Here is a 17741-nt window from a genome sequence, read left to right on the forward strand (position 1 = left end):
TTCCAAGTGCTTTTAGTATAAGACCATAGAAAAACAACCCTGATACAGGCAGGATCAACAAGCAGAGTCCAAGTCCAGGGTAATATGTACGGCAAAAATCCAAGGTAATCCAATACTTTCTAACAGAATTGAACAGTAGGGAGACATGGGAAGAGAAAATGAGCACTGCATCCATCGCTGGCACCCAATATGACCAGCACTCTCGAATACCAAAGCAAACACTTCAGCATCAGCAATTAGAGAACATAGACAGGGAAAAGATACCAGGGAAGACCTGAAACTGAGTTATATATATATATCAATCGAGCAGCATTTCATACATACACACAGCAAAGGACTTGAACCGACAGCCAATCCATTTCGTTAGCTACTTACCCTCTCTCTCTCTCTCTCCCTCTCTCTCTCCACAGCCAGCTTCTTGGCCAATGCCAGCAGCCAAATCAGAGGGCTGACTCTGAATTTCTAACTATCACAAAACCAACTTTTATTTGCTGGACCAAGTTCCACAGCTATATCATATCATACTTTGTTTTCAAGATAGTGGTAAAAGCTACATTCACCCATTTTTTCCTAATACATTTACATTTCTGCCAAGCACCGTCATGCAACATCCCCTCCTGGTTCTTCGGCAAAAAATGCTTGAGAAGAATCTCTGTCTGACAACTCCGTGCCAAAATATTTAGCCAACAAAGATTGCTTCGTTGCTTACAGGTAGATTTACGTCTTCAAATTTCAAACGGATAATCACAACCACTGTCATTTAGCTACTATCTACTGGGAGAACTTTACAGTTACACCTGAGCAACCCATATTTCCCTCCAATTCATAGAGCATAAACTGCATGCTGCTCTTGTTTCGACTGGAGCTGTGATTTCTAATGGGAACAATTTAGCAATGGCATACTTCAACACCATGTACAGAACAGGCTTTCCTGTTATGGCACCTTACGAGATCAAAAAATTGATGAAGACTGATTGTCAAAACCAAAATGCTTCCGCAGTCTGGTAAAACCTGTGCCAGAGTATATCTGCAGTTATGATAGAGGTGAGACTACTTTAATCAGTGAGCAAATAAAATATAATAGCACAAAACAAGAACGAACTGGTTTGCGAACCAAAAGGTTTGTAACAAAAATGTAATGAAATGAAATGAAAAATGCACATGAACTCAATTTTTTTTGAATAAACTGCCCAACCAATCTCCAAGAAATTGGAGGCTATTGATGAAAAGAAACACGGTTGAATGACTAGGAGGAACAACGAATTTTGGCGACTTCACACATTAAGGCATATGAGGAACCTGATGTAACAGATAAAAACATGGCATATAACTCGTTTTGCTTAAACTGTGCATGAATACAGCTTCAAATAATCAACAATTTTTTGTATCACGCAAACTCTCTCTAAGTTACATTATATGAATCAGGAATCTATGTTACAAGAGACAAATACAATATATACATAATTGCAGCAGAATGAAAATACATTAACAGCCTTTCATTTAGCAGAAACATCTAACACAAACTCACATGCTTGACAGACAAGGATTCTAAAGCCAACCCTAGATAGTTGAGACAAGGCTACCAAAGCACTTGTACATCAAACACAAAGCAGACCCATATTGTAGTAGAAAATAATCCAAATTATGCAACTGATTTATCAATCACTGCCATCTTCCTTTCTTGCAGATTTCACAAGCTAAGATATGGCATAAAAAAGAAAGAGAAAATAAGTTCAACAAGATCAACTAAGTTCCTACATCATCTAACTTTGCTGTGTTAAGCTCTTTGCATCCGAGTATATAAGTAGATGCATCACGACAGAAAATTTGTACAAAAAGATGTCTGGATGAATTGGAAAAAAAAAGCTGACAAATATAGATCTGAAAAATGACAATATTTTCGAATGCAAAAAATTGAAAAGTATGGAATTTAAATGGCTCACAAAATGGATAGAAGTGCTATTAAGTTTTCACTAATGAGGGAACTACTTGAGGGATATACATGTATATTTGCAGGAGTGCATGTGTGCAATGCATGTGTAGTGCGTCACCATAAACATGTTATTCTGCAGGAAATGCTAGAAATATTTGACTTAATCTAACAAAGATAGACAAGGAGCCTCTTCAGTTTAATATAATTCTTAATGGAAGCACGAAAAAGTAATTACCCTCAAAGAAGGGCCCATGAAACTGATTAAATAACTGAGATAATGCTTGGCAATACTGTTTACCATGTCAAGCAATAGCAGAATTGGAAAAGGTTATCCCATGGCACTTCATGGATCTCCACCTTCCAAGAAGTCCATCTCCAATCCCCCTATCTTTCTTCCTGATGGCCCAGCTGGATCAGGAGTAATGTGAGGGAAGGCAAACCAAGACCAAAACCAAAAAAGAGAAGGGATGAAAGATAAGAGTGGCTTCAGACATGTGTATCAAGCCAACCAAATCCCTCCTCTCTCTCTCTCTCCACCCAAAACAAAATTACTGTCCCCAACTTCCCAAATTGCCCCTCTGCAGGCCAGGAAACTCTCCACCTCCCTTCCATCAAGGGGGAAGACTTGTATCCAGCTCCTGTTCCCGTTTTATGTGGGGCCTTTGCTTCCTTTTGGTTATGGTCAGACACAGAAAACAGGGCAAGGAACCTCCCTCCCCCCCCCCCCCTCTCTTCTCTTCTGTGGTTATCTTTTTGCTGCCTCCCGGAGGCCTTTCTTTGGGTCGAGGCCTTAGGCGGCCGCCTCGGTCGCCTAAGCTTCGGGCTGGCCCTGAGTACACTCAGATTTAAGTTCATAATAGTAGATCAATCAACTCAGTAGGTGGTGGTTGCAGCTTACAAAAAAAGAGGTTATAAGAAATAAACTACTTATTGGAGCACTCCCATCTGAAATCCAGGATTAGCATGCAACTATGTTTCAGAACGACAAGAGCATTAGAAAATTGTTACTGCCCTTCCCACCCATGGTAACTTTCAACCAACAGAGGGGGTTAATAAAAAAAAAAATTTCAGTGCGAAGGAATTTAGAATAAAAAATAGCTTACAATTCAATAGAAAATTTATGAAGCAGAGCCTGACTTTTGAACCCATACTTGTCTCTGCACATGAAGCAGTATGTTAGATACATATTGATGATAAAAGATAATGATGCAATGATGCATAAAAGTAACTATATCACAATCATGGGACACCTCATGGGAACCATAGCCAGAAGAACCCCTCTTGGAATGTTTCACCTCAGATATACTCAAAGAGCTCTCTGCATCCTTCGAAGCACGTGCTGGTCCTCGGCGGCCAACATGCCTATGTGAACCTAGATATTCATCAAGCAATTATCAAAAGTTCTGACCAACAAATGCAGAAGAGGGAGGGAACATCAGAATTAGTTCACAATGAAGTAGCAGGGCCTTACCATTTTCTACTATAGAAAGACCGACATGTGCACCTCCATGACTTTTCATTTCTTCGGTTCTGCTTGCACTAGGTGTATCAGATTTTCTCTCCCCTTGACCTATTGGCATGTCATGGGCATTCCAAACCACCACATTATCATCTGCTACTTTAATACCAGCTGTTTGTTGAGACATAGAGACATTTTCTAAAGAATCCACCAAAATTTGTGCAGCTTCAGAAGATGAAGAAAGAGTTCCATCATTTGATTGAGATCTGTCCGAGCGACGAAGGGGAGCCCAAACACCACGATCAGGTCTATCTTTATTCCTAGTACGCTTTTCATGCTTGTCACTAATGGATACAGAACCATGCTTGTAGCTCATAGCAACCATATCATCTATATATCTTTTGTCACCACTATCAGAAATAGATGCAGGTGAAGAGCTACTAGAGACACGATCCTTTGAAATTGAGCGTGCGCTGGGAGGCCGAGCTGGGCGCTTGTCCTTCTCCAAGTTTGTTGTATGCATATGCTGCTCGGGCTGGGAGGAAGCCATATATGACTGACCCCCTTCATTAGAAAGTATGGTTCTAATAATTCTCCCACTAGCCTCAAGTCGCTGGTTCTGTTTAGAAGTCAAGGTAGGTGAGCTTCTTACTGTAGTTGTTACATTCTGCTGCTGCACTAAGCCACCAGATGCCTGTCCAAAGATGTAATAACCAAGGAAGTGACAATAATTACAAGATTTAAAGAGACCAACACCAAACAGTTTTCAGAAAATGCAATCAGTTGCTTACATGAGAACCTTCTCTCTCCTTTCCTTTCAAAAGCACAATTTTGCTCTTCCCAGCTTCAACAGCTCTAGAGGTTAATCCATTCGAGACAGTTACTGGAAAATCTAGCAAACAGCTAAGAATCAGTTTATGCTGTACTATATGAAATAGAAGCACATTTGATCTAGTGATCTACATAATGCACAAAACTTGATAACTGACAGCGGTGGATGAAAGGATATTCCTTGAATAAAAACCCAACAAATATATTTCATATACAGCCATGGTATTCAGATAACCACATCATCAGACTGATAACCCAAGACAGTATTGAAATGCATACACACCCACAGACAGAAAGGAAGCATAAAAACATTTAAAAATTATATATAGCAAGAAAAGAATGCTTGTAGCACCAGCCAATGCCAAAACAACAACAAAGGTGCACAAAAGCATGAAGTCAACATTCGGAAGATCCATAGCTTGTCAACCTTTCTTCCTGTCTCCATGTATGTAGTTTCAAGAAAATGTGAGCTATCTGATCCCTCAAAGACATGACTTTTTGCCGCTATCAGGTTTTAGGGACATCTATCATCACAGAAACTAGATATGGAAGATAGTGCCTAAACAGAGGAAAGATAGGCTGCTCGGCTCCATAGTGAAAAGTCAACCATTACCGTTCCTTTCTTTTTAAGCAAAGATTAGGACATAAGAATTTAAACTTGGTAGAAAAATTTGTAATACAACAAATACTGCAGTAGGTACGGGTGAACATGAATCAAATAATATCCATCTGGATTCATTAACATATCCAAATCTAACTAGACAAAAACACAAGTTTTATCATCCATTGACAACCGTATTTGTATTTGTGTTTGTATCCAATGAAAGTGGATACCAATATCAAGATATTCAACTAACTGATTTGTATTTAACCCATTAACAGCCCTGCTTCTTAATCTCGTATGGCTCTTATAAATTACAGAGTGGATTTAATAAGTGACAGCATTTATACCCTGCAATTTTCTTTCCACACAATTTGACCACTAAGTGGACAAGTTGCATCTCGGATTACTAAAAGAAAGCCTTAAAACCCAAATTGTGTATCTCGGAAGAGTTTAATAAGGTATACTAAATGGGCCAGTAGATGCACTAACCATATTGTGGTTCTCTGAGCAATCATAAATTGTGTAACTCAGAAGTTTATTAAGGTCTACCAAATGGATGACACGATTTGCTGGACACGGTTACCACTTTGTGGTTCTTTGTACAAATATAGTAAAGAACCCTGTTCAAGAAATTGTTCTTGTCTATACTCCAATGACACAAAGTGCGATGATTCAGTTCTAGTTGGTTCCTGCAAACCTAGCAGTAACCCCTGTTATCCGGCATTTGAAATACCATACTTAAAGGTTAGTTATAAAATATGTTCAAGTAATGAAATTTAGATAGAGCGTACCAAATTCATCTTCTAATGCTTCTGCACCACTTGCAGAAGCTACAGCAATAGATTTATCTGGAAGCTGCTGCTCTTCTCTCCTCGGCATTAAAATGTATGTTGCTTTGTCTTTGGCACTTCCGTTCTTTCTACTATCCCTTAATACATACTGCATACAGAAAAGCAGGTGACGCCAACATGTATAATTGCTATGCAAGCATGTAAGGAAGTTAGAAACCAAAGGTGCAGGATGGCACGACAATATCCCACAAAGAAAAAGGAGCTGTGTCGAGAAGTAGGACTGAAATATAGTTGAAGTTAGGAAATTTGCAACTCTGGCAGAAGACCCATCAAAATGCCATGGATTTAATTTAGGCAAAAATAGATCAGAATCCCATGGATTATCAACTGCTAATAAAATCTCCCCCCCCCCCCCCCAAAAAAAAAAAAGACTGCACACAGTCACGCGCTTGCAAACTCGCACATGCACAAACATTCATGCACATCAAGAAAACATCCACAAAGGAGAACCTAAACAAATAAATAAGACATACCATTGAAGTGGACAATCTTCGCTTCTCTGAACCCCGTTTAATAACTCCAATAGCTCTTTTGCTAAGTTTTCCATAATCAGCTAATCTCTGCAGTATATCATAATTAAGAATATGCCCAACAATCATGGAAAAAAAAGGAATACCATTGAAGTCATACCATTGAAGTCACATTGTGGACTAAACATGGAAGACAGCATCAATCATTAGAAAAAAAAGGAATGATTAAGGAAAAAGGATAACAAAACTAGATCGCAACAAATATTATATACATTGAAGTCACCAGTGTGGACTAAACATGGAGAACAACACCAACGACATGAGCATGGACTGAAACATAAGAAAATTGAAGGACCTAAAAAAATGAACTCTACAGACGGAATTCATAAGGAAATTGTCTTGCCTAGGTAAATAAGAAAAAGCTGACTAAGAATAAAGCAGATATACAACTACAAATTACCTTTCAATCAAAAGAGATCAAAGTTCAGGAATTCAAAAAATCATGCGTATGCCAATTATCTAGATTTTGTTTCAACTTCTTTTGTATAATTGTACGTGCCAACTAAGTAAGAATTCATCATAAGGTACAGAAAACTGGTTGAATCATCATTAAAAGCTCAAGAGCCATCAAGTATCTCAAGTAAATAGAAAATCAATAACAACAATTATGAAAGGCAATATGAGTAACAGCAACGAATATATGTACCATAACAAATAAATACTTTAAGCGGCTACAAAATTCTGGATATAATAATATCCATTTCAGTTATCTCAACCTTGTCATCAGATAATCTATTCCAAATTCCATCAACAACTTAATGGTCGGACAATACACATTTTTTTTTATTTTAAAAAGGGCGTAAAAAAACAAAATCTTATAACAGTACCAGATTAGATTAATATCACTTAACCTAATATGCGTCATAGTTTCTGTATATTTAAAATTAAATTAAAACTTCATTATAGCTTCAATCTCCAACATTTCCCTCCAAAAGATTGACTAATTTGAACTTTTCCAGACCAAAAGAACTCAAAATTCCAACTTCATTACTGTCATCCTATTTTCAATTTACAACAAACAGATACTATATTTGCTTTGGGCGGAATGGATCTCAAGTCTCATAAGTCATAACTCTTATCACCAGAGTGACAATTAAAAAACGCTAATTTTATAAGAATTGACTATTCTATAGTAGAATAGATACATAGATAGACCTTTAAAAATCTGAAGCAAGTAGAATGACTGAATACAGAAGAAGCGTGACAGAGCATCTCAGGGAAGTGATCAAAAATATCGGTGCATCTTTTGCAGTTTTGCATAAAAAGGTGTTATAATTTAGCACTAAGAAAAGGCATTATAGGCTTAAGATGCCAAGAAATAAAAAAAATGATATAGAATTCAAATTGGCTAGATGTAGGCATAACCGATCAAAATAACTTACACAGGAAAAAAAAAACTTACCCAGTACACTGCCTATTTCAAACATTAATAATTAAAGCTTATTAATAATCAAGTCCTAATGTTCCAAACTCTACATTTAATGAAAAAGGAAAATGACATCGATAAAGTTAGAGACTTCCCATCCAAGATCAAAAGTTCAAAAATAAGATAGATGCTAGAGCAATCATGGTATAAATATAGAATTCGGTATAGGCCCCCTCTTCAAAAAGGGGAAAAAATCACATTTCTGCTCTTTTTGTTCTCCTAGAACTAGAAATGCCTAGAGCTCCCAAATTTCATATTCCATAGCCCCAAGGTATCCTTTGGGAAAAGGCTGCACCTTTCCTAGATGGATCCAAGTCTGGCCCATCCACTCATGTGCCAGGCATCTTACTGCTGACCAATGATGCCTGACACATTCTCCTCGACTTTGAAGAGATTCACCAAAACATTATTAGACAATAATCCTTAATAAAAAAAAATTTAAAAATAATACTGCCCAAGAAATGATTTAGTAAGAAAATTAACCTGTTCATCCAACTAGTTAATCCCAGTGAAAGCTTCTAAGAGATCCCTCCTGAATAAAATGAGAGAGCTAGATTCTCCTTTCACTTGTAGAAATGATAATCTAAGCCATCCAAAATGATTTAACACTTGGATTTGTCATGAAAATGCAAGCTTCCCTATTTAGAAATAAAAACAATGTCATATTTGATCTGACGTAGTGGCATGTAGTAGATCCAGAACCAGAAACTAGCTTCCTCCAGTTACTATGCAAATCATCCAAAAAAAATATGATCATGCATGACGGACAAAATGATCCAAAACCAAACACCAACAAAAACTAGCCAATATGAATGAGAGCTATGGAAAGCAAGCCTTGTTACAATATTGTGCCTTCGAAACAAAACAAAAAGGTACAGCAAGTCTACACAATTTACAAGATACCTGAGCACCATTCTTGGCAGCTAATTTTTGCCGAACAAAATTCATCAAAGGTGTGACTATGGGCGTCTCCTTTTGAGCACCTTGAGAATAGGAAGTGAACATGTCAACACAAATACCTTCATAATTTTTAAATTTTATTACAGACTCTTGAATATGATATCTGATGACTCTAGTTTGACTTGAATTCGAAACCTAAATGTGCCTTGCACATATAAATGACAGAATTTACCTGCTCTTTCTGCTTCTTTTCTTTCCAACTGAATCTCAGCACTTGGAAGATGCTCAGGCTTTGAAAGATGCTCGAGAAACTCCAGATATTCAGGATCTAGTTATTCATCAAAGAACTGTTTGTGATTAAAACAGAGAAAGCTAACATATATGAGCCAGAGCATGTCAAGCTTAACAAGTACATGCAGAATCAAAATAGAGAAGAAAAAAAAATACATACCCTTGGATATAGTCCCTTCACGACCATCCTTCTTGGATGATGGCTTTGGAACATGTTGCGAAGGTGCATATTCTACAAGCACCTTAAACTGAGCACCTGGCAAAAGAATGATGAAATTGCTATTCATGTGATTACAATTTTTTTAATCCTCTAGGAAACAAAAGGATAGTGAGAAATCAGGGATGCCAGAAACCCTAGACAGGCAAATAGTTGAATTTCCCAAGGACAAGAATACTGGTATAAAAGCAAATGGCTGGTAAGATCAAAAGGCTCGACTACATGCTTCTCTTGATTAGCATATCAAACATGCAGACACATATGCGTGCACACAAAAACATGAGCATACAAGTACACACACTAGCAAGTATATGCACCGATGCACACATGTATGCACATATGCTTACAGAAAAGATGCAAAATTTACTGGAGTCACAATTGTACATGTTATAAAAGCATACATATAAGAATGTAGTTAGCTGCAGCTAATCTCTCAGCCAGAAAAGTGGATCAAATATTCTATTAGCCAGTTTGCTATATGAACAAGCTTTCACTTCTTAGCATTACAGAAGTTTATAGACTTCCATTAATACAAAATGAAATAAAATAAGAAAGAATTGTATTTATTTACCCTTCTCATTGACAAAGATGTGTCCATCAAAGAACTCAGCAAACTCAACCACAACTTCTGGTCGTTTGAAATTGAGGTAGGCTCGAGAATATCTCTGATTTTTGTGACTGCAGAAAACATTCAAACTGTGTTTCTTGAGTAACAAAAATAAACTTATCATTGCATCAATAGTCTGTGTTACATCATAAAAAATATAAAAATCATAAACTTAATCCTATTTGTGCAGTGATTTTCTTTGCTCATCATTTATTGTATTAAGATGCTAAACTTTTAACAAAGCAAATAAAGATATTTAGAGCAACCAAACACCAAGAACGTGGGTATTGGAATCCAAAGTTAATTGCCAATTGAATCTTGAAGAATAGAAGTGAGAATAAAATAGAAAAAAGGAGTAACAAATAACAATCCAGGAGGCAGGGACGGTTTTCCCTTTTTTTTAGTTTTTGGAGGGGCGGGGGGGTATTGGTGATAAGAGTGACTTTGACCTCAACCAGAAATCATTTGATTAACATGCTCCAACTGATGACATAAATTAACGTTACGCTATCCATGCATATAAAAGAAAAGTGGATAGCTAACAAATTATCACAATCTACCTTAGAAGAACAGCTTGGTGTAACATTAGATGCTCTTTGTGAAGGGCCAAACAAATATTTAAGCAAAAAATGCTCCAAGAGGGTGATCTCGGGTTAAGATTCTTATTAATTGACCTCAAAATCTAGTAAACAATATTCTGATCCTTGAGCATGACCACAAAAAGATAAAATAAGGTTAACAACCTTAGATAGTTGGGAAAAGGTCGAATAGTTACAATCATGGTTATAAGGTATAGGCTGAGTGAACAAATATGGAAAGGTGAAGTCAGAATCTTATTGCCAGAACCACAAGCAAGTGCAAGGGCATCACACATGCAGATGCAAGAAAGTAGATATTCCCCCCCCCCCCCCCCAAAAAAAAAACTTGAAATCAGCAAGCAAAAGAAGGTTTGAGTTTGATGGGTGTTTCCTGGGGGGCAGATAGAAGTTTTTGGCAACTGAGATCAGAAACAAAAACAAGCAACACAAAGATTGACATGGTGAGTCACATTAACTTAATGTCTGCACTCCTTACTAAAATAATTTGGTATATTGCTATTCTGACGACCAGACTATATATAATATGAGAGTCTAGCATGAAGCCAATTACAAGTGAAATCTCTGTATACACTCTCTACGTCATAAAACACACCCATATTGGACCTCTATATGGATAATGGTAGGCAAAAACAAAACAAAAGCAAAAAAAGCAATTAAACAATTATGAAAGCATCATGAATACATGTAAATAAAATAAAATAAAGGCAAAAAAGGACCTTAACTCAACAATTTTATCTACATCAAAAATCTTTCTTCTTGAATCAATCACAACCACCACACATGCCAAACATTTTTTAAAAAAATAGTTAAAAAGGAAAAAAATCCAGGAACAAGATATCTCAACTATCCTACCTAAATTCAAACATGTGAGAAACATGAGGATGGAATGGTATGGACATAAAAGCAAAGAAAAAAATTCTAGATGTAAATGTATGAATAAAATGGTTACACCAACATGCAAGTGATATTCTCCCTTTACTGAAGTCTACTATTATCCAGGCATGTAAATCTTTCATTGTTAAACCATGAATCCCATGTACCCCCTTGACTACAACAAAACTAACATCTAAAATATTTACTTCCGCCAATCTCAAGTCATTGAAGAAAGTCACTCCAAAGTGAAACCCTAGCTAATCATTAGTTATTGCTTGCCACACTGGCAATATCATTTATAGAATAACACACGTGATCCAATCAATGGATTTTACAGCATGAGCACTAGAAATCTCACGGTTAACCTGCTTCTGAAAATCAGATGGCAGGGCTACTGAGCTTGACAATATCATACCGATATGGAATCTCTCTAAACTACCTCAAAGGCCTAATGAGTTTGCAGGATACCAGATATATACACACACATAGAAACAGAGGGTGAGAGCTAGATGTAGCAACACTCAAGATTCCAATCCGGTTTAGATTTGGTGATGGAGATCCCACAGCGATAATCCAAGTTGTTGGATGTGATCTAATATCTCTAAACTGCTTACATACCAAAATCTCGTGATTTGGAAATTCCTAGCTAATGCATTCAAAAAATTGGACATTCTAAATACCATTAAATTATTTATATATTTTTGGCCAAGTAAGCTAGAGGTCTCAAAATCATGTGACTTTTAGTACGGAAGCAGCTTATAATAGATCACATCCAATGGCCAAAATCATCGATAAGGAAGCCACATTATGCAATATAGATCTGACCGGGTCTCAAGTGCAGCCAAGTCCAGCTATATGTATATCGAACTCACAAGTTCAGTTTTTGGGGCAATTCCAACAGGCTCTAATTACACACTTCCACATTAAGATTTACGTCAGAAACCCACTCACAAGTTCAGTTCTTGAGGCACACCCAAAACCCAAGGGGCTCTAATTATACACTTCCAAACTAAGATTTACGTCAAAAGCCCAAAATAGAACCGCCGCAATAGGGTCCACAAGCAACCATCGGTTTGCACCCCAAAACCCCAGTGTAGACGCCAAAAAAAAAAAAGGATCTTTAAGAAGTCTCGATTCCACAACAAGCCAAGTTCCATGATAACAATCCAGAGACGAACAAAAACAGTAAATAGGACCCCCTAATTCTGGTTTCCACGTTATGGTTCAATCCTTAGACCACCGCGGACCTTCAGGAAATATTAAAAAGAGCCAACGAAACCCTCACCTGGCCTTGCCGGGGCGAAAGCACAACCAATCGTAGCGGCCGGAGAACCTCTCGTCGATCTGCTCTATCAGCGCCGACTGCGAGATCGACGGCGGCAGATGCCGGAGCACGATCTTCGTCCGATCAAATGGGTCCTTCATGTGCGAAATCCCCAGCCCAGGAAGAAACCCTAGAAAATTCTTGCCCGAGTTACCAACTGAAACCTATGCGGCTTGTGCGAGAATCCTTCGATGAATCACATATTTCCCCAGGAAAACCCCCGATCGCGCGATGGATTAGGGCTGCGATTGGGTTTTGCCCCCAATTAGGGTATCGATCTGAATCCCCGGGCGGAACAGTGTGAAATCCGGTGAAGAAACGCGAAGGGGTAAAGCCTTTGTGCCAACTAACCGAAGATGCCGTGGGAAGAAATTTTATTCCCGGATTATATAAGAAGTACCCGTGCGGATTGCCCTCCCCGGTGCATGTTAGCGTGAACGTCATGGATATTGTTCTGCTGAACCTCCGGAATGTTTTATGTGTGATGACGTGGAGCAGAAGAAGATTATGATGGAAGAGGCGGTGGAGCCCACCAAGTGATCTGGTTCTTGTTATTGGGTAATGGCTTTTGCTGTGGTGTGTTAGGAGGAATATCACATGCGAGTCATTGGACTTTGGAGATATCGATTTGCCGTTTGCTGGGGTGCACGTGAGGTCACCAGGGCACGAAGATGCAACCGTCTGATCGGGTCTGGATGAAAGATCTGGACCGTCTATCATGTTGGAAGCGAAGGACTTGAGCCGTGCGTGCGCTTGCAGATCCACGGGGATAGGGTATGGGATTTTGGCTACTGACTAGTCCTAAGTTATTAAAAGGGATGCATTGCGAGATGACTGAGAGAGCATGACTTCTTTTGGACTACTCATGTCTACCAGAAGGTGAACAGTACTGCCGATTGGGATAACTCCTATGCAGCTTATCATTCCGAAGATTTCTTCTGAAAAAACCACATCCCTACTCCTCGTCCTTTTTATCCACTTTTTTTTTTTGAGTTTATTAATTGCACCTACATCCGTCGTGTGAGGCACCGTAGTATATATATATAAAAAAGCATTGTTGAGTTGGATATTGACTATCCAAATGTCCACTAATTATCTATACCAATTGCCATAAAGGTTGATATTTAGAAAATATTGATTCTCTATTTTTGTTTATTATTTCATTTAATTTTTAATTTACATGATAAAATTATATTTTGGTAAATTGGTATAAAATTAGTTTGAGATAGAATTTAACTATTGAAGTTTCAAGAACACTTTTAAAAAGAAGTATCTCGTGCAAGTTATACACTAGTGTGGAGCTACTATAGTGTAAAAGACCTTTCTTTTACTTACCATTTTCTCCTATATTTTTTTTCTCTTTTATCAACTTATGAACTAGCAATACTTCCCTCTTTGTTGACTTTTCTAAACAAATCATTATTTGGATTCTAATAATCTATGCAATAATAGCTTGCTATTTTTTCTTTAGTTTGTATTCCTTTTTTCATATTTAAAACTATTTTATAATATAGTTTTTACCTGTGGCGATGATCTTGAAGTGGTTACATATATGGTTCAATTACAGATTCAATTTCACATTGCTAACAATTTCTTTTTTTTAAAACAAAAAAATTGTTTCTCGAGATGCTGCATATATGGCTGCACTTTATTTTCTTATCTGCAGTATGAAGTAAATAAATTGTAAATCATTTTTTTAAATTATAAACATGTTATTTCAAAAACATATACACATGCAACTTTGTCTAATATATGCTGTGTGCGTGCGCTTAACTAACAAGATGAAATACATGTTGTTGCTGGAAATTGGACCCGGGGGCCACCGTGAAGCCGGGGAAGGAGGAGCTCCGCTGCTACAGGGGGCGGACGGCGGTGCGCCGGCCGGCTGCGTCCTCCACCGTGGGGCGTAGGTGCGTGCCCTGCAAGAAAAACCGGTGGCCGGGCTCCCCGGCGCCGGCCCTCCGATGCCTAAGTCAGAGGGGGCCAGTATGTGGAGAGAGCAGGGAAGAGAGTATGTGGAGAAGACACAGAGGATATTTGGATAAGATCCAGAAGATGAAGGGGATGATGTCATCAATTGTGTCTGTGCTTCCTTCCACCCAGTCCAGGAGGGTTCAGTTTCGAGGGGGTTTTTTTTGTTGGGGTCCCTCCTTTTTCCCCCCAGGTTTTCTTTTATAGAAGGATTTTTGTTACCTGGGAGGTGACAGGAGGTTTGTCCTGTTTTGTAATAATTGGGCACGATTTGGCCCATTAATGGCGTAATGGCGAACGGGACCGAATCAGACCGGAACCAGGGAGTTGTCACGGTCGATCGGGCCTGTTGGAGTTGTTGAACCGCCGGCCGTGGTGGGCCTGGGGTCCGTGGATGGTAAGTGCATTTATTACCGAATGAACCGGCGGTCAGGTAGAGCCATACGCTCTGATGGTTCAGTGATCCGGAGATCGTCTTGGGCCGTGTTCATTAAATGACTGAGTGCATCGGAGACTTGAGGGAGTCTCATGCATTAATGGCGGGTCGTGCCGAATGCCTGCGGAGATCTTATGCCTTGACGGCTTGGAGATAGCGGCAGGTTGCAAGCTGTAGAAGTTGTCAAGTCCCTTGGACTTTAGGCGGAGGTTGAACATTTAGTTAAGGCATCGGCTCGGCAGGGGTGCCGAGCCGAGCTGGTCGCCCAATGGGGCGCCCTGTGGCGGGGCTGCTTGAGTACTCCTGGTCGGCGCCCTTCAGGCGAGCACCTTCTAACAGAGCGCCTCTATTTGGCGCTTTGTCTTTGGTCGGCACTTTCTAGTTCGAGCGCTTCTCTGATCGGCGTTCTCTGGTCGGCTCTTTTTAGCCGAGCATCCCTACTTTGATTATTTTGGCTGGGCGCCTCTTCTTGGCGCTCTCTCTGGTCGGCGCCCCTTAGTCGAGCACCTCCCTGGTCGGCACCCTTTGGCCGAGCAACTCTCTGGTCGGCGCTCTTTGGTCGAGCCCCTCCGTGGCGGTATTGCTTGGGGTTTTTCCCCCAACACATGTACTCGCATGTGTTGCATGAGGTGACCAGTTATTGTGTGTATGATCCACATTTAATTCTTTTCAAAACTAAAAATAAGAGCATTTTACATATCCATTCAATATTTATATATATGCTTTTTTGAATTATCCATATGGAAATATAACAAATTAGATGCACAATTTTTGAATTATTATAATACACGACTAGCAAAATGATTGAAAAGAGATAAATTAGATTTACCTTATAGGAGAATAAGATTACGTGATTTGGAAGAAATTTGGGTGGATAACTCATATCAGTCTAATGTGAATATACCCAAAAAGGTCAGAAAATAACAAGTCTCAAAGGCTTTAGATAACTTCCTCTCATCAGTTCAGAAAACTACCCAATGCGATTCCCCACAAATATAGCCACTAGGTTTGCCATTTTCAGGCAAACTTATTCAAAATAAAAAATAAAAAAATTGATGAGAGTTTTATAAACGGATTACCTAAGACTAATTTAATTATGAACAATTTAGGTTTCACCCAGAGCTTGATCACCATGGGCTGGATGAAACTTTAGAACCCAATCCAAATGCACACTGCTATAGTGGAACATAGGTTAATTAAAGTTTTTTTTAGATGATTAGCTGCTTGGATAATGTTTCCAAAAAGCTGAAGTAATATAGAAGTAAGTCTGCCGAATTAGGGAGATTGTTCACTTTCTTTGAGAAAATTTTTTTGCTTTCCTTCTCTAGATTCTTCCAAACAACTGATAAAAAGGATAACAAAATACGTTGAAATGTAAGGTGGAAAATGCATGCTTAGGTATTATCAAGTTTCCTTCTATGTTTTGCTTTGTTTTTACATAATTTTGAAACCCCTGCCCTTGATCCTATTTTATCCACACATATTCACACTAATAAGTGATTTTTTTTTTTATCCCCTGCCCTTGATCCTATTTTATCCACACATATTCGCACTAATAAGTGATTTTTTTAATAAAAAAATGGGATAGTAATTTGCATATGTGTCCATATAAATCTATGAGTGGGTTATGAATTTATTCTTTTGCTAACCTAATAAATAGGCTGCATGCAGCTTGAGATTTTTTTTTTGTTGATTTGGTTAAAGTTCAACCGGATTCAATAATACAGTGGGGCATGAACTAATCAAAAGTTATTTTGGATGATTCCAAAGATTGCGCAGCAGCTAAGGTATATTTGATTACTTGGATTTTTTTCCCCCAAAAAACTAAGATAACATAGAAGTAGGTCTTTCAAAACTAGGGGATCTTTCCCTTTATATAAAGAATCCTTTTCCATTCTCTCCTTCAGAGTTTTACAAGAACCACACATACCCTCTAATAGATAATATTAGAAAGAAAATAAAATACATTGAAAAGTAAGGTGGAGCAATATATGTTTATGCATCATCAAGTTTCCTTCTGTTTTTATCTTTTTTTATAATAGAATCTTGATTCTCATATTCTTGTTCCTATTTTATTTAAAAAATAATTAGTAATCAAATTTTTTTAACTATAATTTTGTATTTGAGTATGCACTTTTATCAATAAAAGAGCTAGCCATGAGCTTAGTTTTTGTTAAGCTTATTATAAGTGAGCTACATATAAATTGAGATTTTTCTTTCTATTTTTTTAGATCTAATTCAATTTTGACCATTCCCATATTTTAACAAAGATGAGAAAAAATATCCATCCTCACCGATTTTATTCTCAATTCGCAAACACGAACTTCTTAGTAGAGGTGATTAGGAGTAATTCAAAAAAACCAAATGGCTTGCATCTATCACTTTGCTCAATTAAATAGCACAGTTTATGATACCAATCGAACAGGAGTAATACGAATACACTATGCTGGCTGAGTGACTTGTCCAATGATATAATCTAATTGAACAATAAAAATACAATGCAAACAAGTAATTTTTCTACTTGTATTTTTGAGTTACTATAGCATTTTTGTTTTGAAAAATATTATTTTCCATCGGAACATAAATAAGAATCACCACACAACACTTCGTAAGATCATCCATTGTTAAATTATCACTAATTACTGCATAAGAAAATAATATCATTACTTAATCATGTCACTATTTGCACAAAAAAAAAAAGCAAGTCTTTTGAGCTGCCATCAAGTTATTATGACTTGCAATGTTACAAAACCCTCAGCAAAATCCTCCCACACTCATCAAGAGAACATTCGTGTAGGTATCCGATATCATCCGTGCCGCAGGGGTCGCACACGTGCTGTGGCATCGAGCCAATGATCCGCGGAGACCGACACTCACAGCCGTTCGATC

At 38.0% G+C, this 17741-nt stretch overlaps 1 protein-coding gene across 4 annotated transcripts; it reads right to left on the reverse strand.

The window, feature by feature from the left end:
• Nucleotides 1-261: 261 nt before the first annotated feature.
• LOC103711062 (regulator of nonsense transcripts UPF3-like) lies at nt 262-12811 on the reverse strand. 4 transcript variants are annotated; one of them, XM_008797044.3, is made up of 12 exons: nt 12407-12811; nt 9614-9720; nt 8986-9081; nt 8767-8862; nt 8538-8617; nt 6152-6238; nt 5619-5766; nt 4184-4275; nt 3405-4086; nt 3184-3305; nt 3037-3090; nt 262-1027 (listed from the first exon to the last, which is right to left on the reverse strand). In XM_008797044.3, exons 1-11 carry the CDS (start codon nt 12544-12546, stop codon nt 3052-3054), a joined length of 1689 nt encoding a protein of 562 aa, XP_008795266.2. In that variant the 5' UTR covers nt 12547-12811; the 3' UTR covers nt 262-1027; nt 3037-3051. The 4 variants fall into 4 exon arrangements, with proteins under 4 accessions (XP_008795266.2, XP_008795264.2, XP_008795263.2 ...); XM_008797042.3 differs by having other exon boundaries at nt 262-1011; nt 4184-4284; XM_008797041.3 differs by having other exon boundaries at nt 4184-4284.
• Between the last annotated feature and the right edge of the window lie 4930 nt (nt 12812-17741).

This window comes from Phoenix dactylifera, chromosome 10, assembly GCF_009389715.1.
Source record: "Phoenix dactylifera cultivar Barhee BC4 chromosome 10, palm_55x_up_171113_PBpolish2nd_filt_p, whole genome shotgun sequence".
Classification (NCBI taxonomy): domain Eukaryota; kingdom Viridiplantae; phylum Streptophyta; class Magnoliopsida; order Arecales; family Arecaceae; genus Phoenix; species Phoenix dactylifera.

Excerpts from the sequence above, each read along its gene's own strand:
- LOC103711062 (XM_008797042.3), bottom strand. The coding sequence starts at position 12,546 with ATGAAGGACCCATTTGATCGGACGAAGATCGTGCTCCGGCATCTGCCG. Across the intron at positions 6,239-8,537 it reads CTGCCAAGAATGGTGCTCAG|AGATTAGCTGATTATGGAAA; the intron begins GTATCTTGTAAA and ends GATATACTGCAG. Across the intron at positions 3,091-3,183 it reads CTGGCTATGGTTCCCATGAG|AGACAAGTATGGGTTCAAAA; the intron begins GTGTCCCATGAT and ends CTTCATGTGCAG.